At 55.5% G+C, this 27,050-nt stretch overlaps 1 protein-coding gene across 1 annotated transcript; it reads right to left on the bottom strand.

Moving 5' to 3' along the window:
• Positions 1–19,687: 19,687 nt before the first annotated feature.
• On the bottom strand, positions 19,688–25,705 carry LOC100841278 (BRCT domain-containing protein At4g02110). The gene is made up of 10 exons (XM_003559708.4): positions 25,526–25,705; positions 25,293–25,385; positions 25,049–25,153; positions 24,732–24,833; positions 24,146–24,230; positions 23,981–24,047; positions 23,850–23,894; positions 21,010–23,751; positions 20,647–20,863; positions 19,688–20,544 (listed from the first exon to the last, which is right to left on the bottom strand). Exons 1-10 carry the CDS (start codon positions 25,625–25,627, stop codon positions 19,969–19,971), a joined length of 4,134 nt encoding a protein of 1,377 aa, XP_003559756.1. The 5' UTR covers positions 25,628–25,705; the 3' UTR covers positions 19,688–19,968.
• Positions 25,706–27,050: the final 1,345 nt, after the last annotated feature.

Raw genomic sequence — 27,050 nt, 5'->3', positions numbered from 1 at the left:
TAAATGCGGGGTACAGGGAAAGGATCCATGGGACATGCACGGTTCAGATCAGTGAAATCTATGCACATGCGAAGCTTATTTCCCGTTGTAACATCCCAAAATTTCAAACCTTTACATGTGCATTGCATCCATGAGCATCATGCCACAATTGCATGTTTGAGTTCAAATTTTGAATCACAAAAGGCTTAAAGAGATTTTGTTTACATCCCTGTAACCTTTGGATTTTCAAACCAATAGGGTTGATGCATAAAAAGGGTTTAACGCATATATAAGCTATCCCATAATTTTTGGTTAACTAATTGGAGTTGAAAAAGTATTTTATTCAAACAGATATATAGCCCTAAAGTCATTTATAGGGCGAATGTATTTTTACATATTTTATTTTGAAGAGAAACTACTTCCAAAAGTTGTATCATGGTAGCACAAGATTTTACAAATTTTCTAGAATTCTTTTGGACCAATTTGGAGTTCAAACTCAAAATATATTAAAGAAATGGGAAAAACAGAAAAAGAAAAGGTCTAAAAGAAAAAAAAAGGGGTAAACGGACCGGCCCGGCCGAATTGGGCCGAACCGGCCCAACTCCCCCCGCGCGCGCCACAGCCCAGCTGGCCCAGCCGCCCGCTCGCGCGCGCCCGAGCCACCGACAGGTGGGGCCCACCTGTCGGGGTCGTCCCCTACCTCGGGCAGGCGCCCGAAATCGCGCCGCCGTCCCCGCGCGTGGCCGCCGCGCGCCATCACCGGGATCCGCTCCTCCGGCCTTCCATTTTCACAGCCGAGCACGTCCTTATAAGCACCGCGGCCCCCTCCTCGTTTTCCCTCTGCTCCCCCTCGCTATCACGCCGCCAGGCTGCCCCGATTCTTCGCCGGAAAGCTTCGCCGCCGCCGCCGTTCACCGCGCCGTCCCGACCTCGCCGGTGAGCATTACCGCCCGAGCTCACAAATTTCTGGAGCGTCTTCCCCTTGCGTTTCGTTTGACGCGCGCCATCTTCACTCCCGTGCGCTGCAGCTCCCCGCCGACGACCGCCCGTGCCCGCGCCGCCGTCCGCCGTGCCGCGCCGCCCGCCCGTCTCGTCCTAGGCGCCGACCCCGCCGTCCCCGAGCGCCCCCGACCGCGCCCCCGTCTCCGCCGTGCCGCGCCGCGCCTCCCCGTGTCCACCCCGACGCCCGAGATCCACCCGAACGCCGCCCGCCTCCACGCCCGAGCCGCGCCGCCGCCGGTTTCCGTCGCCGGAACCCTAACCCGCCGGTGAGCTTCCCCCGATCGATCTCGTCCGTCCATCCATCTCCAACGGTGTAGATTAGAACGTCTTTATTCATTTAAACCGAACCGGTACCAACGAATAGGAATGCGCCACGTGGCACCCGAGTTATAAAATAAAAATGTAATTTTATTTCCCCGGTTTAATAAAAGGCATTTTTGCAGATAGGCCCCTGTAACTTCAAATGATCACAACTTTAAATCTGTTTGGCCAAATTTAGTGATCCACACCTTTTTGGAATCCTTAGGAAATGTAGAATCTTTTGGCACTGTCCAAATTCAAATTTGAATATTTGAATCACATTCAAATTACAGATTAGGGTTTTATGCCATTTAAATCATAGCTAATTATTTAGAAGTCCTTTTTGAATGAAACCAGTGCCCAAAATTTTGTTTTAATGTCCTCTGTCCAATGGGGCAGAGAAATAAATATTATGAATTAAATTGTTTTGCAGATGCAAATAAAACCTCATTTTAGGTTTTAAACCCTAGCTTTTGCTTTTTCTTAAAAACCCTAATTACATGTGTTTAATTCCCAAGGCATTGGATCAGCAGATCACCTAAATAAAATAAACCCACTCATGTCACATGTTTTGCATCACATCATGGCATACATATTCTTTTGTCATGTTTGTATTGTGTGTTTATGTGTGTGTATATGTTTGTTGATGGTATAGTATTCTCGGAGAGCGAACCTTGCGATTGTGACGAGTGTTTGAACTCCAACTACTATCAAGGCAAGTTCACTTTGACCATCATCCCATTATCTTATTATGCACTAGATTTTATTAGTTGCATTGTCAGGATTATTATTGTATCTATGCTAGCTATGATCCATCCTACTAGTATAGGATACCTTTGCCATGACTTCACCACCAATTGCCATCGTAGTAGTAAAATGCTATGCTATGATAATATACGAGGGTGGTATTATTACAATGTGATACTATTGAATTACAAATATAGTTTTCCTAGTGTATGGCAAAACAAGTAATTCAATGAACCGTCCTGGGTGGGCTGCTTTGAGTTTTCGGATGTCGTGACGTTAGGTCCATCTCTATGGGGCCCGCTGAGTCGTCTCTCCGTGTGATTCGGGAGCGTCCATGGTCGCCTCCCCGTGCGATTCGGGGAGCGCCTGCGTCACAATGTGGGATGCCACCCGGGATAACCAGAGACTGGACTAGTTTCCTGTTTAGTAGCTTCCAGTACAACCACATGGTATTATGGGCTCTGCCAGGATGGATGTAAGAAATATGAACCTGGATCCGAGGTGACATCGGTATGTAGCAGTGTAGGTTGGAATGCGTCCCTCAGGTGGTTTGGGGAAATATGTTCTGAAAATTCCTGTAATCGATGCCGTTGCTACTCCATCTGGAGGACAGCAAGGGATTAACACGTCGATTTCTTGTGGGTAAAGTGTACCACCTCTCGAGAGTGTCAAACTAAGTACTTAGCCGTGTCCCCGGTTACGGACGATTATGAGCAACTGGATATTGAAGCTGTAAGGAAAGTCTCACTCATTCAAATTTTCTAATAAAATGAATGGTTTGAACTGGGTAGGAGCATTGATGTTTCTACTCAATGTGCCTAGGTTAATAGGAGCATGGGTGTTTCTACCCCGTGTCCAATAGAATTCAAAACTATTTGTCTAAAAATGATAGGATTTGAATAATGATGCTTTTATGCAAAATAGCCAAACCCACCTAGCCAAACTATGCATGTACTTGGTAGGTCCTTTATAACTCTAGTGAGCTTGCCAATACATTCAAATGTATTGACCACGTAGTGGCTGCAATTAACAATGCAGGTGGATCCGACGATGAGTGAGGTTCGTCATTTTGTCATGGGTCATGTGCTTACATTCCAACATGCTCTCTCCTCTGGGAGTAGATGATGCCCTTTTACTCTACCTTTCCGCTGCAGCTTCATGATACATTGTTGTCATGGCTTTGAACATTATTTGTTTATGCTGGCCTAAGAGGTCATGCAAGTTTGTAAGTACAATTTAAGTTCTGGATGATACGATGTAATAAAGTACTTTTGACCTTTGTATCTTGGTATTACATCTTAAACTGTGTGTGCTAGTGAGTCGATCCAGGGACTAGCACAAGTAAGCACAGAGATCGAACCCTTGGTGAAGGGGGGGATCGCTTCACCCGTCTTGGGCACTACTACAGGCTTAGCTAACCAAGTGGGATACAGAACTTTCCAGATAGCCCCGGCAGCTGTCGTCGCTCGGTGCTCCGACACCGGGGGCGTGCAGCCACGTCCTCCTTTTAGGTTCGGTAGGGGCGTCTGGGGTGGAGACCAGATGATCGCCGGCACGGGTCCTCCTTTTATACACCTGGGGATGCCACACGTGCCACGGTGCATGGGCTACAAGTGTCCAACGGGGAGGCACGCAACTCTCCCTGGTGAGCTGGTGGCATGCATGGGTGCCACCTCTGCTGCTAGGGGCCTAGGATCCTAGGGTAGGACTGGACAACCACTGTTCCTTGGATCGGACGGGTAACTACCCGTCGGTCGGCTCGTTTACTGAGCCGCGCGCCTTACCCCTTGCCTTGGTGGGACCGCGCGTTCCGCGCCCGTCATGTGCCCGTGTGGCGCTGTCCAGTGGGCCCCACGACCCGAGGCGGGGGCACGCATCCGGGAACCCCCAGTCCCCGCAAGTCGGCCCGGGAACCCCCATCCGGGAACCTGGCGGCGGCCGCCGCTCCTGGGGCGCCCGTTGGTACCACGACGGCATCCGCGGCAACAGGGGCCGTGAGTGCCTCGGTGGCGGCCCTTGTCTTGCCGGCGGCCGCCAGCTCTGCAGCGGGAACGGGCCCCGGGGTGCTCGCCGGTACCCCGGCAACGTCAGCACCTGCGGGGGTCATCGGTGCCCCGGCGACAGCCTTCGCTTCGGTAGCGGGGGCCTCTGTGAGCTTGGCGCCCGGCGTCGCGGCGGCATCGCCATCGACCCCCGGAGCTCTCCGGGTCACGACGACGCTGCGGGCGCCCACGGCGCCGCCCGCTCGAGGGGTCTTCCGGGGCTTCGCGCCCCGGCGGAACCCTCCGAAGTCCTCCTCACCGGCGGGCGCTAGCAAGAAGACGCGCGCTGACGCTGGGGGTGCCATCGATCCCGCTGCCTCGGGGGCCAGCGTCGGCGCTGGCGCGTCCCTTGGCGACCCAGCCCCAGCAGAGACAAAGCCGGCACTGGGTATGTCTTCGTTGATTCTCCGCAACCGCGATTCCTGTTAACCAAATTCATAACCATACCATCTCTTTCTGCAGCGAGTGGCAACTCGCCCGCGGCAAGACCCTTGGACGCTCCCGCTGGCGCAGGCGAGGTAGGGGAGGCTGCACCGGCAAGCCCGACGGCCGCACAAGGTAACCGCCCCGGTCGCCCTTATTCGCCTTCGATAGCACCAACCATCGCCAACCCTCGTGCTTTTCCAGGGTTGCAGGCACAAGTGCGCCCGCACCCAGAACAGGCGCAGCCGTGCTCAACCCCGACTCGGTCGTCGGGACCGCGGGGGCGGAGGTGGAGTCGGAAACGGCTCCCGTGTCCGCCCCCGCCGTGACGGGCACAGCGGCAGCAGTGGGGACCCCCGCCGCCGCCGCGGCACCCGACGACGCGCCCGAAGCCGCGGACGTGGCCGGCTCGGGCTCACCCGCCATCCAGCAGGGGACGACCCCCGCCAGAAGCAGGGAACCCTCTCCAACCCCGGTGTCCTGGAGCCTGGGCGCGGGGGAAGTTGTCGGGGAAGGACGGCAAGACCCCCAGGAGCAAGTTGGCGACCCCGCGCCCAGCTCCACTTCGGCAGCTAGGGCTTCGTCATCCTCGGGGGCTCTCCCCGGCACCGACCTCGGCACCCTCGCCGGGGTCGCTTGGAATCCTCTTACCTGGGATCCGAGCGTCTTCGAGCGGGGGCACCGGTTCCTGGACGCCGTCCGGGACCAGCAGTTCGCCTTCGTCACCTCCTATAACGAGGTGAGGGAGCGCCACACCGCCGCCAAGAATCAACTCGGCGAGGTGCGGGAGGCTGTCGAGAGAGAGCGGCGCGAACTCTCCCGGCTGCGCGAGGAGGTGCGCCTCGCTGAAGAGGAGGCGCGGCTGGCCCGGCAAACCCTGGAGGCGGCTCGGGAGCCGGTAGTCCCAGAGACTGAGCTCCGTCGGCAACTGGAGGTCCAACGCACGGAGCTCCAAGGAAGGCTCGACGCAATGGCGGCAACCCTAGAAGCTTCCTGAAAGGAGCATACCGAGGTGCTCGCGACGGCCCAGGCGTGGCTGGACGAGAAGAGCGAGCTAATCGCCAACTACCGCGGCGAAATCGAAGGCCTCCGCGTCCTACTGAAGGTGCAGGTCAAGGCCGCCGACGATGCGGCTAGAGCGGCGACTCAGCACGAGGCCGAGCTCAACTCGGTCAAAGGCAAAGCGGCCGGGCTTGAGGACGAGTTGGCCGCCGTCCGGGAAGAGCTCGCCAAGGCCGGCGAGGCCAATGCGACCCAGGCCTTAGAGCTTGCAAAGCTGGAGGGCCGCGTCAGCAAGGCCAAGAAGGCCGCGCAAGACGCCCGACTCCATCATGGCACGCTGATCGGGCAGCGGTAGGCGGGGCACTGCCTCGGTAGGAAACCATCTGGGGTACCTGTTCAAGGGAAACGATCTCGGAGGGATGCGGCGGGAACGCGGGGGCAGGATCGCCGCCAGCGGCAACCGCCGACGACGATGCTACCACCACGCTCACGCGGCAACCCTCGCCCTCAGGGGCGGACCCTGGCCTTCAGGGACGAACGCTGGCTTAGGAGGACTCCGCTCCGGGAGCAGCTGCGAGACGGCTATAACGTCCTCGGCGCCGGCTTCGCTACACCCCGAACGGCGGGCACGGGTGACGAGGGAGTTATAGCCTTCCAGCGACAGCCCCCGCAACTGGGGAGACCTGGGTTTTCTCTAGGAAACTCGTCCCAAGGGATGCGACGACCCTTGTTACCCGGGAGCAAAACTGCTCGAGGGCCGCGGCAAGGACGCGGTGATGGGCCAAAACGAGCGACGAGCGCCGGCACCGGCGCCATCACAGCATCCTCGCAACGACCCGCGCCCGAAAAAGGCTCTCTCAAAGGGAATGCGGCCAGGTCCCTATGATAGTGCACCCGTCGGCACAAGGCACGGATGACATGCACTACCATAGAGTCTCCGCAGCAGCCCCTGCTCCTTGCGGAGGTGCCCTTCAAAGGGGGGCGACAAGGGCACTGTGGCAATGCACCTCGTCGGCGCCGGACGCTGATGGGATGCACCACCACAGTGCCTCTGCGGCGACCCTCGCCCCGGAACCGCCCCTTTGGGGAAACGCAGCAGGGGCACAACGGCAGTGCACCTGTCGGCGCGGGACGCCTATGGCATGCACTACCATCGTGCCTCTGTGGCGCCCCTCGGGGTGGGCTCGATGGAGTGACGCAGTAGGGGCGCGATGGCAGCACACCCGCCGGCGCTAGGCGCCGGCGGGAAGCACCACCTCCGCACCTCCGTTGCACTACCTGCCTTCACGGCCCCGAACCCGGCTTCGCTCTGAGCCATTCCGTGGTTGGGGCGCGCCTTTTATAGACGCGGGAGGGAGGCTTGCCACAGCGCGTGACGGATTCGCGCGGCGTCGTGGCGCCTTTCCCTCGAACGCGGCGCAGTTTCCGCCGCCATGCTTACCGGGTAACCGCGGCACACGTGGCGGCAAGCTGTCAACTCAGAAGCCTCGGAGTGCGGGGAACCCCTCGGACCTCCCTCACCACAAGGCACCGGTGCATGGTGCGACCCGTGGGCAGCTCACGGGCACCACAGTGTACAAGATTCCTCCCTTTCCTGCAGGTTAGACTCTTACCATATTCGAGGTGCTGCAAAAAATTTCGAAACTTACAAAAACAAGTAACACAGGTAAAACAGATAAATCTCTCCTGCTTCCCAGCCCCTGGCACAAAGGGGTCAATGCCAAACTTGGATGTGAGCATTTCCTTTCCCAGGCGGAGCGACTCCGCGGTGCAGGCTGCGGGAGGCCGAGCAACTGCACGCCTAGTGATGCACGTTGCGGGAAGCCCGCCAACGGCACGACCAGTGACGCACGTTGCGGGAAGCCCACCAACAGCTTGTCCAGTGCCGGAACGATCCGGCAACGGGTTTTCGTTTCGGGGCCACGGCAGCCCCTTGCTCACAACCAAGTATGGAAAGCCACCTTTGTGCACTTAAAGCAGGAAGCAAGAGGGGGAAAACACGCGAATGAACAAGGCAAAAACGAAGCTCAGGGGTGAAACACTTATCTTTATTCACAATTAACTAGCGGTTTACACACGGGGGCTGCCCGGTTACACTAGTTTGAGAGGTATGCATCGGAGGCATCACCTGAGGGTCGGGCTCCGCCGCTTCACGGGTAGAACTTGCGCAAGTGTTCAATATTCCAGCTATTGGGCACCAGCAAGCCGTCTTCGGTTTCCAGGCGGACAGCCCCCGGCCTGGTCACCTGCACTACCCGGAAGGGGCCCTCCCATTTCGGAGTCAACTTGTTCCCGGCCTTCGTTCCTTGTATCCGGTGCAGGACAAGGTCTCCGTTCTCGAGCCCCCGGGGACGGACTCGTCTGTCATGATAACGACGGAGTCCCTGCTGGTAGCACGCGGCTCGCACAGCAGCCCGGCATCGAAGCTCTTTGATGAAGTTTAGATCGTCGACCCTTTGCTCGTGTTGGCTGGTGTCGCCGTACGCGCGTACTCGGGGAGATCCGTACTTGAGCTCGAGGGGCAGCACCGCTTCTGCCCCGTAGACAAGGGCGAAAGGAGTTTCGCCCGTTGCAGCACAGGCTGGAGTTCTTCGATCCAGTGCTTCCCGTGGCCTTTGAGCTTGTCAAAGGTTCTCGTCTTGAGCCCCCGCAGAACCTCTGCGTTGGCTCGCTCCGCCTGCCCATTGCTCCTCGGGTGAGCGACGGACGCGAAGCGCAGCTTAGTGCCCATGTCTTCGCAGTAGGCATGAAACGCCGCGCTCGTGAATTGCGTGCCGTTGTCGGTGATGATGCTGTTAGGAACACCAAACCGGCACACAATGCCCTTAAAGAACTTGATGGCCGCCTGGGCGGTCACCTTGCGCACTGGTTTCACCTCCACCCATTTGGAGAACTTCTCAACGGCCACAAACAAGTATTCGTAACCACCAACCGCCCTTGGTAGCTTGCCGACGATGTCCAGTCCCCAGACTGCGAACGGCCATGAGGACGGGATGACATGCAGGGCCTGGGCTGGTTGGTTGCTCTTCTTTGAGTGGAACTGGCACGCTTCGCACATCCTCACCAGCCGCTCTGCGTCGACCAGGGCCGTGGGCCAGTAGAAGCCATGCCGGAAAACTTTGCCGGCCAAAGCCCGGGAGGCCACATGGTGTGAACATGTGCCTTGATGTATGTCTTCCAACAGTGCAAACCCTTCTTCCTGCGACACGCAGATGAGTTTGACACCATTCACACGCCTGCGGTAGATGCTGCCATCTATCACAGTGTACATCTTGGCTTGCCGCGCTATGCGCTCCGCGGCGACGTCATCCTCCGGGAGAGCCTCTCCTTTCAAATAGTGGGCGATCTCTTCCGCCCAGGGAGGAATTTCCCTGCCAACGCATGCCGCCATATCAGCGGCATGGACCCCTGCTGCTGCAGGGGTTCCCTCGGTTGCCGGAGGGGCGTCCCCGCCAGCCGGCTGGGGGGTGACTAAAGGAGCCAGTTGCTTCTGACAGAACACCCCCGCGGGAGGCTTCCGGCGCTCTGCTGCCATCTTGGCCAGCTCGTCAGCAGCGAAGTTGTCCTTCCGCTTGACGTGTTCGAAGCGCAAACCCTTGAACTTCCGTTCCAGCTTGCGGACCTCTTCTACGTACGGTGCCATTTGAGGGCAATCGTAGTCCTTGTTCACCTGGTTGATCACAAGCTGGGAATCACCGCGAACAACCAGTCGCTTAATGTCGAGGGCGACCGCTGCCCGCAGCCCGGCAAGCAGGCCTTCGTACTCCGCCGTGTTGTTGGTGGAGTTAGCGAAGTTGAGTTGGACGGCGAACCGCAGCTGGTCCCCTGTGGGTGACTCGATGATGACCCCAGCCCCCGCTCCCTGGAGACTGAATGCACCGTCGAAGTAGAGGACCCAGTGGCCCTCGTCCAGCTTGCCGGGAAGGCCTATCTCCGACTCACTTTCTTCTACGCCCGTGGACGTCCACTCTGCGACGAAGTCCGCCAAGGCCGTGCTCTTGATGCTTTTGGAGTTGGCAAAGTGGAGGTCAAACTCCGACATCTCCATCCTCCATTCGGCCACCCTCCCGGTGGCTTCACGGTTGGTGAGGGTCCTCCCGAGGCAGAACCCGGACACCACCGTGACGCGGTGCGCCTGGAAGTAGTGGCGCAACTTGCGGGACGCAAGGAGGATCCCCAGAAGGAGCTTCTGTACTTGCGGGTATCTTGTCCGAGGCGCCGGGGTTGCCGGCTCTAGGGTGGTCCCTGGGTTTGAGGTGGTTGCCGGAGGCTGCTCAGCCCCCTGCCCCGCAACCCCAATCCCCGGGACGTCTTCCTCCCTCTCGGCAACCAGCACCGAGCTGACCACCTGGTCAGTCGCCGCTAAGTAGAGTAGCAACGGCTCGCCCAACTTGGGGGCGACGAGGATGGGCGGTGACCTCAGGTATCGCTTGAGTTCCTGGAGCGCCGCCTCGGCCTCGGCAGTCCAGTCGACTGGACCCTTCTTCTTCATTACCCGGAAGAAAGGCAAGGCACGCTCGCCAGCCTGGAGATGAAGCGTCCAAGCGCGGCAACGCAGCCGTTGAGGCGCTGGACATCTTTCACCTTGCGGGGGGCCTCCATCTTCTCGATGGCTTCTATTTTGGTCGGGTTGGCCTGTATCCCCCGGTGTGAAACCAAGAAACCCAGAAGCTGCCCGGAGTTGACACCGAAGGTGCACTTATCAGGGTTCAGCCTGAGCTTGATCTTGCGGAGGTTGTCAAATGTCTCCCGCAGGTCATCAATCAGCGAGTCCCTACGCTTCGATTTGATGACGATGTCATCCATGTAGGCCTCCGCGTTGCGGCCTAGCTGGGGCCCCAAACATTCTCGCAGGGCACGCTGGAATGTGGAGCCCGCGTTCTTCAACCCGAAAGCCATGCATGTATAGCAGTAGCAGCCAACCGGGGTGATAAACGTTGTCTTTTCCTCATCCTCGACCGCCATCTTGATTTGATGATAGCCGGAGAAAGCATCCAGAAAACTCAATAGGTCACGACCAGCGGTAGAATCAACTATCTGGTCGATACGGGCTACAGGGAAGGGATCCTTGGGGCATGCACGATTAAGATCAGTAAAATCTACGCACATGCGAAGCTTATTCCCCGCTTTGGGCACTACTACAGGGTTAGCCAGCCAAGTGGGGTACAAAACTTCCCTGATCGCCCCGGCAATCCTGAGCTTGCCCACCTCTTGCTTGATGAAATCTTTCCGCTCTTGTGCCTGCTGCCGGATCTTCTGCTTGACGGGGTGCACATCCGGGCGCACCGCGAGCCGATGCTCAATCACCTCCCTGAGGACTCCGGGAAGGTCCGACGGTTCCCAGGCGAACACGTCGGCATTTTCCCGGAGGAAGGTGACGAGGGCGCTTTCTTATTCTGCGGTCAGGTTCGCACCGACGGTAGCGGTGCGCTCCTTGTCGCCGGCTTGGAGGAGCAGCTTCTTCACTTTGGCGGCCTCCTCCCGGAGCCCCCGCCCCTTGCCGGGACGCGAGCTCGAGCCTGCGCCTTGCGGGGTGGCACGGGCCTTCTTCGTTGCCGGGGCGTCACCCGGCAAGGCGTCGTCCTCGAGAACACCTTCGTCGCCGGCGTCAGATGCGGCAGCGGCTCGGACGACCTCGCCAACGCACCAAGCTGCGGCTTTGAGATCGCACCCGATGGAGAGGACTCCATAGACGGACGGCATCTTCATCACGCCATAGGCGCAATGCGTAGCCGCCATAAACATGATCAGCGCCGGCCGACCAAGGATCCCGTTGTAGGGCAACGGGGTATGCGCCACGTCGAACACTATGTGCTCGGTCCTGAATGCTTCCTGCGACCCGAAGGTGACCGGCAACGTGATGCGTCCCAGCGGGCGCACGATCCCGGGGTTCACCCCCCGGAACGGTTCGGTGGGCTTCAACTGCTCTATCGGCAGCTGGAGCTTTTCCTCCAGCCTGGCGGACAGAAGGTTAAGCCCCACTCCGTTATCCACCAGCACCTTGGTCACCGTCATATTGCTAATGATCGGCGAGACGACGAAGGGTATTACCCCGGAACCCAACTGTCGCACCGGGTGATCGTCGGCGCTGAAGGTGATCGGCACGTGCGACCACCTTAGCGGCTGTTGCGGCTCCGCATCCGGCAACAGCGCGCACACGTCGCGGGTGAGGCACTTCACTGCGGCATGGGATGGGAGAGCGTAAGATCCCCCATGGATGCAGGCGACGCCACGAGGCTCCTGGAAGCCCGGCTCGTCGCTGTCGGAATGGTCGGACTCACGCTGCTCCTCGGCGCGCGCCCTGTCACGCCCCCGAGGAGGGCGTTCCCGCGCAGCGAGGGGCTGGCTGCGCCCTCCTTGGGGTTCAACCCTGCCGGCACCCCCGCCGGCCGGCCTCAGACCCGCTCTGGGGTCGTTCGGGCAATCTCGGGAGAGATGCCCGATGTCGCCACAATTGAAGCAGGCGCCGGCAGCGCGGCGCTCCTCGTGGCGCTGCTCCCGCCGCTGCTTGATCCCTTGCAGGACGCCGCAACTCTGCACGTCGTGGGTGGAGTTGTTGTGGATAGGACAGCGGGACGCGTCGCCCCGCTTCCCGCCAGATTCATCCCCCGACGAGGCTTTCTTCGTGGGCCTCGCGGCAGGAGCCCCCGAGTCCGCAGCGAGGACTTGCTTCCCGCTGCGCTTACGGGAACCCTTCTTCTGCGAGCCCTCGCCAGGGCTCGCGGCAGCCTGGGCTGCCAGCTCGGGCGCTAGGCGCCCCTCCTCAGCCATGGCGCACTTGTGTGCCAAGGCATACAAGTCCTGCGTCGTCCGTATCCGATGCGTGCTCAGCTTCTCACGCATCTTGGGATCGCGGACGTTGATGGTGAAGGTGTTGATGATGGCGGCCGCCTCGACCTCCGGGATAGAATAGGAGAGATTGGAGAAACGGTTGACAAAGGCTCGCAACGTCTCTCCCGGTTTTTGCACGATGGTGTGCAGCTCCGCCATGGTTCCCGGGCGCTTATAGCCGCCCTGGAACGCGCTCACGAACTGCTCGTGCAGGTCTGCCCAGGTGGCGACGGATCCGGCGGGCAGGTTGAGCAACCAGGTTCGCGCTGATCCCTTCAGGACCATCGGGAACTAGTTCGCCCTGACCTTGTCGTCGGCACCGATGGCATGCATGCCCAGCGTATAGGTCAGGAGAAAATCTTTGGGGTTAGCGGTCCCGTCGTACGTACCGAGCGCAGGCGCTCGGAACTTACGGGGCCACACCACCCGCCGCAACTCGCGCGCGAACGCGGTGCAGCCATCTTCTGGGCCCAGGGGAGCGTCTTCTTGCTCCAGTGGGTGCTGGCCTCCACCTCGCGCCTGCGCCTGCGCCTGCGCTCCAAGCGCTGGCGCAGATCCTCCTGTTGTCGGGCATTCAAGATGCCACGCGCATCGCCCCCCGGGACAGTGGGCGACGAATTCGAGGACCCCTCCCGGCCCCCGTCTACCAGGCCCCGCTGAGGAGGGGGAGGGTTCTCCCCCTGTCGCGAGGCAGGCGGCGCGCCTTCGCGCTCTGAATTCGGCCCGTGGCCGGAGCCTACCGGGGCGCCCTCGCCTTGCGGCTGCTGGGCGGCCAGGGCGAGAAGCGCTTCCAACTCCTAGACCCACGTCTCGTGTGCCGGCCTGCCCTGCTACGGCTCGTACCGCACCATGACGCGCGCGGCGACGATGGCTTCAGCCGGGGTTCGCACGGGGGGCAACCGGTTTCCAGAACGGCTGCTTCCCGCCCTGGCCCCAGACGCCTCCGGGTGCGCAGGGTGCGAACCTCCAGGGGTCGCTCGTGACGCGGCGTGCTCCGGGTGCCGCTGCCGCGGGGCATCCTCGGGTCGCGACTCCACCCGTTGGCTGGCCCGGGCGACGCCATGCGTGCTCGCCCGACTGCCCCCGGCGCCGGGGGCAGCCGGTCCCCTCGGCCGATTGTCGGTCGACGGTCGGGGAGGCGGTGGAGGCAGCTGCGTTTGCTGCACCCTCGAGGGCTCGGGATTCTCTTGAGCTCCCGACTCGGGTCGCACATTGTGCGACCGCATGTGCGCCGCTGGGGCCTCACGTGGGTCTATGCTTGAATCACCAGCCCGCTTGGGGGGCATGGTGACAAGGCTCGTCGACGAAGAAGAGTGAAGCCGATATCGATGGGAACTTCTGCTGCCGGCGATCTCCGGCGCTGTCCACTCCCGCGCCCCCTACCTGGCGCGCCAGATGTCGTCGCTCGGTGCTCCGACACCGGGGGCGTGCAGCCATGTCCCCCTTTTAGGTTCGGTAGGGGCGTCTGGGGTGGAGACCAGATGATCGCCGGCACGGCCGATGAGGCCCTACGGGGCCGGCGAGGCAAAGTGCTAGGGGTACGCGCTAGTCCAAGAATAGACGCACGCATGCTTTTTACCCAGGTTCGGGCCACCCGGAGGTGTAAAACCCTACGTCCTGCCTGTCTGAGCTGATATTGATTACGGATCAAATGTTTACAGGTTGCCGGGCAAGCTCCCGGGCTTTCTCTCAGTAGCTAGGCACTCCTCACCACTCTCTGCTGGCTGCCTACTGGATCCAGTAAGCATCTATCGAGCGAGCTTTGTCCGAACCAACTAACTGACCAACTGACTAACCTCTCCAACTGTCTGACCCGTCAACCCTCTAACCCCCTTGACCGTTGGCATGGGTCCTCCTTTTATACACGAGGGGATGCCACACGTGCCACGGTGCATGGGCTACAAGTGTCCAACGGGGAGGCACGCAACTCTCCCTGGTGAGCTGGTGGCATGCATGGGTGCCACCTCCGCTGCTAGGGGCTTAGGACCCTAGGGTAGGATTGGACAACCACTGTTCCTTCGATCGGACGGGTAACTACCCGTCGGTCGGCTCGTTTACTGAGCCGCGCGCCTTACCCCTTGCCTTGGTGGGACCGTGCGTTCCGCGCCCGTCACGCGCCCGTGTGGCCCTGTCCAGTGGGCCTCATGACCCGAGGCGGGGGCATGCGTCCGGGAACCCCCAGTCCCCGCAAGTCGGCCCAAGAAGCACCCGGGCCCAGCGCACCCGGGAACCTCGTCCCGGGAAGCAGCTTCCCGGGAGGTGCCTAAGCGGGAATATTCCCAGAAGCCCCGCTAGCCCCTTTCGGGCTGGTAGCTTGCCAGGAAGCTCGTCGGCGCTCCCCGGGATGAGACCTTCCCGGGAACCCGGGGGAGGGGGCCACGTGTCGCGCAGCGGTGGTACCCCGGGTGTCACTGGTGCGACAGCAGCCTTGAGCTTGTCCACTTCTTCCTTGATGAAATCCTTCCGCTCCTGCGCTTGCCGGCGGATCTTCTACTTGATGGGGCGGGAGTCTGGGCGCACCGCGAGTTGATGCTCAATCACTCCCCTGGGGACTCCGGGAAGATCCGACGGCTCCCAAGCGAACACGTCGGCATTCTCCCGAAGGAAAGTGATGAGGGCGCTTTCCTATTCGGCAGTAAGGTTCGCACCGACCGTGATGGTGCGTTCCTTGTTGCCAGCTTGGAGGGGCATCTTCTTCACCTTGGCGGCCTCCACCCGGAGCTTCTCACCCTTGCCGGGGCACGAGCTCGTGCCTGCGCTTCCCCCGGCAAGCTCTTGCGGGATAGCGCGGGCCTTCTTCGTAGCCGGGCTGTCTCTGGCAACGTCTCCGTAACCGGCAGCCTCGGCCCCACTCTGGGGTCGTTCGGGCAATCTCGAGAGAGGTGCCCGATGTCGCCGCAGTTGAAGCAGGCGCCGGCCGCTCGACACTCCTCGTGGCGCTGTTCGCACCGCTGCTTGATGCCCTGCAGGATGCGGCAGTCCTGCGCATCGTGAGTGGAGTTGGAATGGATGGGGCAGCGGGGCGCGTCGCCCTGCCTGGCACCAGACCCGCCCCCCGGCGAGGCCTTCTTTGCAGGCCTCGCAGCAACAGTCCCCGACTCCGCAGCGAGAACCTGCTTCCCGCTACGCTTGCGGGAACCCTTCTTCTGCGAACCCTCCCCAGGGCTTGCGGCAGCCTTGGCCGCTAGTTCGGGCGCTAGGCGCCCTTCCTCGGCCATGGCACACTTGTGCGCCAGGGCGTACAGATCCTGTGTCATCCGGACCCGATGCGTGCTCAGCTTCTCGCGCATCTTGGGGTCGCGGACGTTGATGGCGAAGGTGTTGACGATGGCGGCAGCCTCCGCCTCCGGGATGGAGTAGGACAGGTTGGAGAAGCGGTTGACGAAGCTCCGCAACGTATCCCCCGGCTTCTGCACGACAGTGTGCAGCTCCGCCATGGTTCCCGGGCGCTTGTAGCCGCCCTGGAACGCGCTCACAAACCGCTCGCGTAGGTCCGCCCAAGTGGCGATGGACCCGGCGGGCAGGTTGAGAAGCCAGGTTCTCGCTGATCCTTTCAGGACCATCGGGAACCAGTTGGTTCTGACCTTCTCATCGGCGCCGATGGCACGCATCCCCAACATGTAGGTCAGGAGGAAATCCTTGGGATTCACGGTCCCATCGTACGTACTGAGCGCGGGTGCTCGGAACTTGCGGGGCCATGTCACCCGTCGCACCTCGCGCGTGAACGCGGTGCAGCCGTCCTCGGGGCCCATAGGAGCATTCTCTCGCTCCTGTCGGCGCTGGCGCTCTACCTCGCGCCGGCGCCGGCGCTCCAGGCGCTGACGCAGATCCTCCTGCTGGCGGGCATTTAAGATGTCGTGCGCGTCACCTCGCGTGACGATGGGTGACGAGTCCGAGGACCCCTCCGGGTCCTCGCCTACCTAGCCTCCCTGCGGGGGAGTGTTTTCCTCTTGGTGCGAGGTGCGGGGCACGCCTCCGAGCCCCGGGTTCTGCCCGCGGCCTGAGCCTGCAGGGGCCACATTCGCCCTGTGGCTATTGGGCGGCGAGCGCGAGGAGGGTGTCCAATTCGGCGCTCCACACCTCGTGCGCCGGCGTGCCCTGGGGCGGCTCGTAGCACACCATGACACACACGGCGATGATGGCCTCTGTCGGGGTTTGCGCGGGGGGCTGCCGGTTTCACGAACGGCTGCCCACCGCTCTATCCCCGGACGTCCTCGGCTAAGCCGGACACGAGCCAGTCGACGTCGCCCGCGATGTCCCGTGCTCCTTGTGCAGCTGCTGCCGCTGCTGCAGTTCGTCGGCCTGCAGGCCACCCCGCTGCAGGGCGCGGGCGGCATTGCAACCACTCGTGCGGCTGGCTCCGACGCTGGGAGCCGCCGGCCCTCTCGACCGGTTATCGGCCGACGGTCGAGGAGGCGGCGGTGGCAGCTGTGATGGCTGCACCCGGGCAGGCTCAGGATCACCCTGTTCCTGCGACGCGTGTGGCACGTCGTGCGACCGCGTGTGCGCCGCTGGGGCCGCACGCGGGTCGATCCTCGACTCACCAGCCCGCTTGGGGGGCATGGAGGATGGCTCCGTTGCCGAAAAAGGCGAGTCCGATGCTGGTGTAGACGTCGCCGTCGGCGGTCACCGGCAAGCTCTCCCCGCCGCACCCCTACCTGGCACGCCAGATGTCGTCGCACGGGGCTCCGACACCGGGGATGCGCGGGCACCCCCTTTCTAGGTGCGGCAGTGGGCTACGGGGATCGCTCCGGCGATCGCCGGCGGGGCCAATGCGAAGCCTGTGAAGGCACTAAGAACACATGCACACTCTTTTTACCCAGGTTCGGGCCACCTTGCGGTGTAAAACCCTACATCCTGCTTGTCTGAACTTGTATTACTGTGAAATAGAGGGTTTACAAGTTCCCGGGGAGGGGTCCCGGGTGCTCTCTTTTCGGCTAAGTGCTCCTTGCTACTTTTGGTTAAGGCTAGTGCTGAACTATGAGATAGCAGAACCGAACCGAACCCTAGTGGAAAACGGACGAGCTAACGAGAAAAACCCAACCGAACCCTTTGACTGTTGGCAGGGGTCCTCCGTTTATAGCCAAGGGGATACCTCAGGTGCCACGGTGCATGGTTTACAAGTGGCGAGCAAGGAGCTTGGGCAACTCCTCCTCGGTGCGCTGGCATGCATGCACGAGCGCCAACCTCGCTGCTAGGGTTCTAGAGCCTAAAAAATAGGACTGGACAGCCACTGTTCGTCCGACTAGACAGATAACGCCCCTTCTGTCGGCTCATTAAATGCACCGTGTGCTTCACTCCTTGCCCTGGTGAAACTGCACACTGGGCGCCTGGCACGCGCCTACGTGGCGTCGCTGCTCTGCTCGCTCGGCCCCGCCCTCACGGCGGGAACCAGCGCCCGGGAACCCCTCCTCCCGGCAAGTGACTTCCCGGGAAGTGCTCAGGCGGGAATATTCTCCGAAGCCCCGCTAGCCCTTCTGGGCTGGTAGCTTGCCGGGCAGCCTGTACGTTGCCGCCCGGGTGAGATCCTCTCGGGAACTCAGCGATGCGACCCACGCGTCGTGCAACGGTGGTACCCCGGGTGCCACTGGTGCGACACTTGGACTGGTTCACATACTCAATTGAAGTGCTAATTACCATGTTTTCAAGTTACGGAATCCTAAAATGCATTGAATCTTTATTGCATTCAGACCTAAGGTATCATTAACAGACAATCTACATTAGTTACAATTATAGTAAACTGAATTTACTTTATCATCCTTGGCTTCTGCAGTTAACATTTCTGAATTTTGGAATTAAGTTTTGAACTTGTTGATCTACCTTGTGCTTGATTCCCAATGTCAATTGTTTGCCTTCTTTGAATTTAGTGCATTCAAATCTGAACCAATCATGTTTTTACTGTTCATGTCATCTCATTTTCGGTCAAATTGATTTCAGAGTACATTGCATATTTATTTGCTTGAGGACAAGCACCAATTCATGTGTGGTGGGGTTGATAAGTGTGTTATATATTATTTTTTTCAGGCTTTGTTGTGTGCATTTGGTTCAGATCTCTGTCAAAATGAGCGCATTTAATCCATAATTTAGTAAGAAAAGCTTGTAAATCTTTCTCGCACAACTTTTACAGGCTGTTGTTTTTCTTTTGCAGTTAGGGTGCGAAAAGGCATCTAATTCTTCAATTTGGACCTTACCTACTAGGAAGAATCTTTATCACGTGAGAGTTGCACAAAAAGGAGAAGAAAAAGCAAGTTAAGGGATCAAATGCAGAGAGAAAGTGACAGTTCCAGGGTCTTCTTCGAGAGAAAGGAGAAAAGCAGCAGGGGGAAATGAAAAAAATGGCAATGCCATGCTGCAGCCAGGCCACCATCGCAGGACTTAGGGGGCACTTCTGTACAGAGGGGGGTTATCTTCTCTATCGAGAGGGGCTGGAAAAGAAAAAAAGAGAGGAAAGAAAAGAAGAGAAGGGAGGAAAGGAAAATGATGGAGATGGAGATGGATTTGCACCCTCGCTTAACCTAGCTGCGACACCGTCACCAAGATCACCGGAGCACTGAACAAGAATTCTTCCTTCGTCTCCATCCTCTGCTGTCCCTGCTCCAAGCCGAACCATCGACTTCCGTCAAGCATGCAGGAGTTCTCTGTAATGGTCTTCTAGTCTCTCCCTTTCTTGATCTTTGCTACTACTGATCTGTACCTGCAAAACAAGAGACAAACTTGTTTCTTTTCCTCTGTTTCCCTATGAGTATGCTTGCCACAGATTGAGCCTTTTTTTTGTTGAGAAATTAGTGTACTTTTCTCTATTTGTTCAGAGTTAGTTGTTCCTTTTGTTTTCTGCTTGATTTTTCTTGTGATGTAAAAAAACCCGAAAAACATAAAAATATAGTTGTTACTTAATTATTCTGTGAAATCTTTCCTTCTCTCGTATGTGCTTCTCTCTTGATCTTGAGTGTTTTGCTTGTGTTTTGTCTAGATTCAGTCCCTATAGCTGTAAGCAAACTACAGAACAAGCTCTTGATTTGTTATCTTTTAGCTAGATCAGTCAAGTCTTTTTTATTAATTCCTCTTTAATCTGTTTGTCTAGCTGTTAGAAACTAGTTAACTGTTTTCCTGTGAGAGAACACAACAACACTACTTTCTACATTCTGTCACCGCAAAGTCTGTGGCTCCATTTTGCATCTCATCCGGAAAAAGGAAATGAAAGAAGTCTGCTTTGCCTAACTTTCTTCGCGTTTATGCTACCTTGTGTGCAAGCTTAGCTGCTGCTTCCTTTACTTTCATGTCAAACTGATGCGTGCACGGTCAGATCTGGCATCATATTAATCAGATACTTTCTTCATTTTTGTATCAGAGCACTGATGATCTATCTGCATGTCACATCTGTTTCAATAGAAACAGCTAGTACATGTTATTGTGGAACCATGGATAGATGATGTCTTGTCTGAACTGAGATACAGCGAAAAAAACATAGCATTACAATCTATTGTGCGTGCTTTCTACTGAAACCACTAATCCACACAAACTTAGAACTGACTTGAACGGATCTGGAGTCTGGATCAGAACAAGATGCGGCAAAATCTTTAATCACAAACATCACCACCACTGCCATATATTATTAACACAATATGCAACAGAACCACAAGATTCAACTGCGCTTGCGCACGCGTGATCTGGAAGTTTTCTTGGCCTTCTTCAGGGGTTCCATGTGCTCGTCACACTTGGGGCACAGCCACTCACCATCAGGCACAGGCTCAGGATGGTGCGGGTTCCAGCAATCCACGTGCATAGCCACCCCGCAACTGGCCTGGTTTCCCTCACCACCGCTGCAAATCAACAACTGAGACCCTTCCCGGTTGTTTGATCCACAAGCAGAACAGCTCGGCTCTGTGTTGTCTCCTCCCTCGGTCACCTCTTCGGTGCCGGCACCGAGATCTCGCTGGGCCTTCTGTAGCTTCTGCAGGGACTCGTCTGCCAGATCGTCCATGTCAAAGAGGATGTGCTTCTTCAGAGGGTGCCCGGGCTTGCACACATACTCCACGAGATAGTCTGCGTTGATGCAGGGAATTTTGTGGTTCATGAACTCCTGGACCCACACATCTGTTCTTGGCACGCCTGCAGATACGATGGCAAAACTGACACCAGGTTTCAGGAACCTGGTGTAAGGCGGGGCAGTTGCTAAGATGGTGCCATCGCCAGCCCTTACAGCACGCTTCAGCGTGTCCTGTTGAGAAAGGCATGGGAAGCAGGGGTTAATAGAACTGCAGCATTACAAACTTACTAGGATGGTTAACAGATAAAAAGGTGCATGCCCAAACAGCCTTACTAATGATGGAGAAATGCACTCTCCATATATAATGATCTGCATTCCATAGAAGGCGCCATGGCCAGTACGCTGCCTTAGCTGTCGCCATTTCCTTGGAGAATCCAAACTTATTGTCTCACCATTGTTAAGGCCATCACCGTGCCACTCAAATGGTTCTTCCTCTACAAATTTGCCAGCCTCATTGCAAGCACTCAAGTAATCAGACTTGAGAATCCATCTAGTTTTTTTTGGAAAAGCAACCAACATTCAGATTTCATGAAAACAAAAAAGGGAGGAAATTGGTTGATTCAAGATCTCAGTAGAGCATAATAAGCATTTATGCAAATAAACCTTAGCAGCATGGTGCATATGGTCAAACATTACCTCCCAGCTGCAGCAGCTGCGAAGAATTTTTCAGTTCTGCGGAGCTCAGGTGCAATAAAATGTGTGGCTTCGAAAGTCCAATGATGCGCATCCCTGCAAACTCTTCCCTTCAGGCGTCGAAGTATCAACCTGTACTCCTTTCTCAGCAGACGATGGCCACTTAAAATAAACCTTGTCGGTTCCAACATGGTCAAGGTTGTACAATCATATCCTTCTCTAATACTGGGGTCATCAAGCACATCTTTGCTATTTTGTACTGCTTTTGTGCTATTTCCACATTTTGCTTTAGGTGTGATATTAGCATTGACCTGTATATTCTCCTTGTTATGGTTGGTAGAACCATCCTCTACAACTGCCAAAAATTTCCTTTTGCTGCTTCTCAGTTTAGACTTTTGCAAATCTTTTGATGCAACTTTTGAGGAATCTTTGCAAAATGATCCATCTGCATTCGTCATCGCATCCTTATTAGCATTCTGGACATCCTGATCCACTGTTATCTTGTTGGCATTTCCAGAACTGTCTGCAGCTGTCTTTGATGTGATAACTTCAGCATCAGATGAAAAGACACCACCAGTTTTGCAAGGTTCACTACCAGATCTGTGTTGTTGGGCAGCAGAAACCTTCCTCTTGGCAACTGCATTGCGCATTCTCTTGCCTGGTCCTTTATCAGGGTTACAGATTTCATGCTTATTAGCACTTCCATTGCTTGAAAGCCTTTCAGTGTAAGCTTGAGGGACCACCCCACTTAAACTTGATATCAAAGAACCTGCCTTGGTTTTATCAGCGGATGGTGCTTCAGTCATCTTGATTTTGACAGATCGAGACACGTTTGCAACATCATTCGTTTCTGTGGCATTTGGCACCTTCTTGGATGAGCTTTCTTTATATTCATGAGCACTTGCACCACTTGAAAGCTGTTTATGGTTTTTGTTGATATTTCCCTGTGGATTCTTCATGTTGGAAGCCGCTATCACATCATTCATCTCACTGTTTTCATTCAAAGAGCTATTGGCAGCTGCATTCCTTGCTCTACTGCTTGAGGATTTTTCAGGAAATAATGTTGTACGTTCAGCATCATTCGGACTGGTACAATCTTTTTCTGCTTCTCGTTCTACATCTTCATGGGAAATAACTTCATCATGCTTGTACTTAGAGGCTGCAGCCTCACTTTCACCATCTACAGACACTGTATGTGTCTCATTGCCAGCATTCCGAGACCTCTTGGCACCTGCCTTCTTCACTCCAGAAGTTGATGCTTTGTGGGCACCTGATTGCGTGGTTGCACAAGAAACCACCTTATCATGTTGTAAGTTTGGAGATACAACTTCAATGTTGTTAACCTGCGGTGTTTCACCCATCTCAATACCCAGATTTCCAAGTGTGAGACTCGAACTTGTGTTTCCAAGTTCAGAATCAACAGAAGGGCTTATAGCACATCCCTTCTCAACTGCTGCCTCATGCCGTGGCTGTTTCTTTGCTTTAGCCAGTGACTCCAAATTTTTCTCATTAGCAAAACTTTCAGGAAGTTTTTCTACTTCAGAAGACCTTGTAAGCTTCAAAGAAGTTCTTCTGTAGCTCAACTTCTTTTTAGGTGAGCCAGACTTTTGCCTCTCCACAAGATTAACAGTAGCATTACTGTTTATATTACTGTCAACTTTGACTGGTTGAGATCCAGTGGATTTTTTCACAAGATCAGAAACTGCTGCTGCTTCAGATGCAATTTCCTTGCTTGAGAACAGACTATCTGCAGTTCCAGTTGCTGAGTCTGTGCTTCCATTTGGCGTTATTGGACCGACTGAAGAAAACCTGCTCTTCCTCTGAGCAAGTGCACATGCTTTGTCTTGCAGGCTTTTGGCATCAGTATGCTTACTAATTTTATGATTGCTCTTCACCGATGGGGAGATATTAAGCTCATCATTTAGTGTACTTGTCTTGGAACTTTGGGGAGATGCTGTTTGGTGAACTGAATTTAAATTAGCTCCTGGTGAGACTGACTTCCGAGAACGCCTACTGGAGTAGCTTAAGACTGGGGTATTCTTTGGCGCGGAATTACCTGCTGATGTTAAATTAACCTTACACAAGGTTACATTTCCTTGCACATTTGATTGAACAACTTTGGCAGCAAGATCAGCTACAGGTTCATCATCCTTCTGATCTACTTTTTCACACGTATGTGATGAGTGCAATGTTTTCTTCAAGGGACTTTCAGTAGAAGGTGTCACAATTGGTTGATGTACAAGATGATCAGCTTGAACTGTGGCCCCACTTGTGTTCAGAGTAGAAAGGGTGCTTGCTGTAGTATCAACTGCCCTTTTATCACCATATTTGGCTTCATCTCCAATGATGTGACCTCCTGGAGCCTTTTCATTGTTACTGGGGTTAACAGGAGGATGGACAGAATCATGTGCCTCAGGATCAGCAGAACTTGTCACACCATTTGTGTTATGAGTGCTTTGTACGTCAGCTCTGATGTCAATTGACATTTTGCTTATATCTTCTGCTTCAATAACCTGTTTTGGAGTGTCCATGTGTCCTCCTGCACCAACCTGAGCATTGCCAGTGGAGACAGTAGGACCACGAATGGGTGTGCGGCGATCAGGATCAACATGAGTTGCTGTTCTAATTTTTGTGATTGGGACGCTTCTGGGAATGACTCTACTATGCGATAAGCCTCTCCCGACATCTTCTGCTTCATCTTCAGAGTCCTCAACTTGTGTTTCCATCATCTCTTGTTGCCAACCACTGAAAACATAAATGACCAGACTATTGGAGTTAGTATTTGAGAAGTGTGTCACATACACTGTTATGTAAAATGCATGGTGGTTTGCTGCTACACTCACCTTTTAGTGTAATTATCAATTGGAAGAATTTCCCAAGCCTCCAAGCTGCGTAAAAATCATATCTGATGTTTCAGCTATAAACAGTACATGACAATGATCTTTTTACAGAACTTGTTAACGAATACACATACCAATCTTCCAACCACCGGTGATTAACAAGTTTGATATCCACCCTTTTAGCAAGTTCATACTTCTCACCTGATAGAAACAGGGAGGAGGAAGACCGAAAGTGAACACTAATTGCAACAAAAGTTAAGTGTAAACTGTATGGAAAATTATCAAGAAAGCGATGTTACCTTCAAATTTGTAGCAAATGAGATGGGTGCTTGTGCCTGCTACTAAAGATTTTGAGAAGTTTGCTCCCATTAAAGTAACCATTTTCTACATTCAGTAGTAATGAGTGAGGAAAACTAAGATGTTCATGGAAGGCCAGAAATTTTGTGATGAGAACCCCAAAATAAAATGAAGGATTCAAACATGAGTTTGAGGAAAGCTGAGATGTTTCTAGATAGAAAGAAATGAAAATGTGTCTGCTACATGTGGATCTATTTCTATAGCATTCTGAGTCTTTGTTTATTCAGAAGAACAGGTGGTTCTAAACATGCTTGGTGTCAGTAAACTGATTTAGCAGTGGAAGTGTATAACTAATAACTTGACGGAACAAAATAAACGACATGATAGAATATAAGCCATAACAATAACCTAAGCAAACAAGGGAACCAAAAAGTAAAGACCATATATCATCAGAAGTCTATGAGCCGAAGAAAGTCATAATCGACCCAATAAATAACCAGATGACCTCGACAAGATACTCTACATTTATGTTTGTATGACACAATAGTAATGATAGATCTGTAAACTGGGAAGCATGAAGATGATTACCATTATGTCTTCACGCCTGTTCTTTTGGTACCCTGTCAGGCAAATATTAAGCGACTGACTACCTGGTATACCATTCAAATCTCTCTGGGGCTTATATAGTACCTATCAAATCCAAAAGATGCAGCTTCAAATCACCACACTGATCAGTAGAAAATAAAAGATAAACATCATGTATTCACATGGGACTAACTAGAGGGTCCTCGGTAAAATCACGATTCGCTGATCATATTCACAACCTGTAGCTTTGCACTACCATATATATTACCAATAATGAAAGAAGCATGCATCATGTTAGGAAGCACAAGAGCAGAACTGACCCGGTCAGCGTTGGCCAGCGCTCCCATATCCAGGCTATCGTCCACCCACAGCTCGGTCACGACCTTCTTCCCGCCCTCCCGCGCAGCCGCGCACACCGGATCATCCTGCATCGGTTCAACCAGAAACAATGGCACTGAATACCAAGTCACACGAAGGAGGGGATGGAAGTGCGCCGACCAAACCGAAACCACCGGGAAGAGCGGAGACGCGAGAAGAATCAAGCGAGGGGCACCGGGAACTCACGTAGACGAGGCCGCAGACGACCACGTGGGTGCACCCCGCCGCGCCGTGCCCGCCGGCGTCCGCGCCGCCGCGCCGTGCCATCTCCGACCGATACTGCCAGACACAAAGTTCTCCTCGGTGAGAAGAATCAAATCGGACCAAGTGTAGGCGCGGGATCGAGAGAGAAGAAGCACGGGATCGTGATCGAAATGGGGCCGCGGGGGTTGTGGTGGGGAGGAGAGGCTTTGGCGCACCTGGGACTCGGAGACGGAGTCGAAGCCGACGAGCGCGAAGCGGACCCCGGCGAAGAGGCGCGCGTCGTCGCCGTAGTCGACATCGTCGTCGCTGCCGTGCATGAGGAAGGGATCGGATCGGGGTGAGAGGGAGGGGTTAGGGTTTGAGGATGGGGATTCGGAGTCTCCACGGAATGGGGAGGGAGATTGGGGATTTTGTTGGAGTGGTTCGGGAGGGAAAATTTGGCTCACGAAATTTGGTTTTCGCGGTTCGCAGCCATGTCCCATGTGGGCCGGGCTGGTTACAGAAAAAGAAAATGTGTGAGGGCCCGTTACGGGATTTTGTTTGAACCAGTCCGGCCCACATGGATGCAAACAGCCATGGGCTATTTCGTTCAGCAATATGAAGATATTCCCTGTTTAAAAAGCGAACACGAAAAAAAAATCTCACGAAAAGAGCTAATACCTAAATAATTAGGGTTTCTCTGGCGATCTCGCCGGCGATCCAATCTTCGCTGGCGGTGGCGCCTTCTCTCGAGCCGATCCCTCTCTCTTTCTCATGTCCGGCACTCGGGCTGCTTCAAGGGGTCGGCCTGGTCGACTGCCTGGCCCTAGTGCGGCGGAGGGAGAGGCTGCGATCGGGTTCTGTGTTTTTTGGCAAGTGCAATGGAGTCGTCATGGAGGGGCAGCCCGAAGGGATCCAGCGCGCTGCCGGATGCTGAACTGGATGCGCTACTTGGAAAGCTCAAGCTGCGTGATGATGAACTGGATGGCGTCAAAGTGGGAGGACAAAAGCTATCGGAGTTGAAGGAGGAAGCCAAGTGGCTCGCGCTGGGTAGGATCGTCTCTTCAAAGCCCTACAGCATGGCGTCGCTGTCCTCCAAGATGAAATTTGCCTGGGGATCGGCCCAGGAGATTAATCTCCGTCCGATCGATGACAACCTGTTCCTGGTACAAGCTTCGTGTCTTGGTGATTGGAACAAACTGATGGATGAAGGGCCATGGATTTTCAGGGATTATGCGGTGGTCCTTGCTGAGTATGATGGTTTCTCGCGAACCAGTGATGTGAATCTCGATCTGCTTCAGATCTGGGTCCGAATTCAAATACCTTAAAGATCGACTGTGGAATCGAGTGCAGGGGTGGATGGAACAGACTCTTTCAGCTGGAGGGAACGAGGTGCTAATCAAAGCCGTTGCACAAGCCGTTCCAACCTATTCGATGTCTTGCTTCAAGCTGCCACGCGGGCTGTGCCTCCACCTGGAGTCGCTGATGCGCAAATTCTGGTGGGGTAGCAAGGCAGGAGCTCGCAAGCCGTCCTGGGTTTCCTGGGAGATTATGACGAGGCCGAAGTTTGATGGCGGCCTTGGTTTTCGAGACATGGAGCTATTCAACTTGGCCCTTCTGGCTCGCCAAGCTTGGCGCATCTTGCAGGAGCCGGAGACGCTGAGCGCGAGGATATTGAAGGCTGTCTATTTCCCAGATGGGGAGTTTCTCGATGCTCAAGCTGGCAAGCATCCCTCGTAGGTCTGGCGTTCCATTGTTGAA

This window comes from Brachypodium distachyon, chromosome 1, assembly GCF_000005505.3.
Source record: "Brachypodium distachyon strain Bd21 chromosome 1, Brachypodium_distachyon_v3.0, whole genome shotgun sequence".
Classification (NCBI taxonomy): domain Eukaryota; kingdom Viridiplantae; phylum Streptophyta; class Magnoliopsida; order Poales; family Poaceae; genus Brachypodium; species Brachypodium distachyon.
This window is presented reverse-complemented; position numbering and strand designations above follow the sequence as displayed.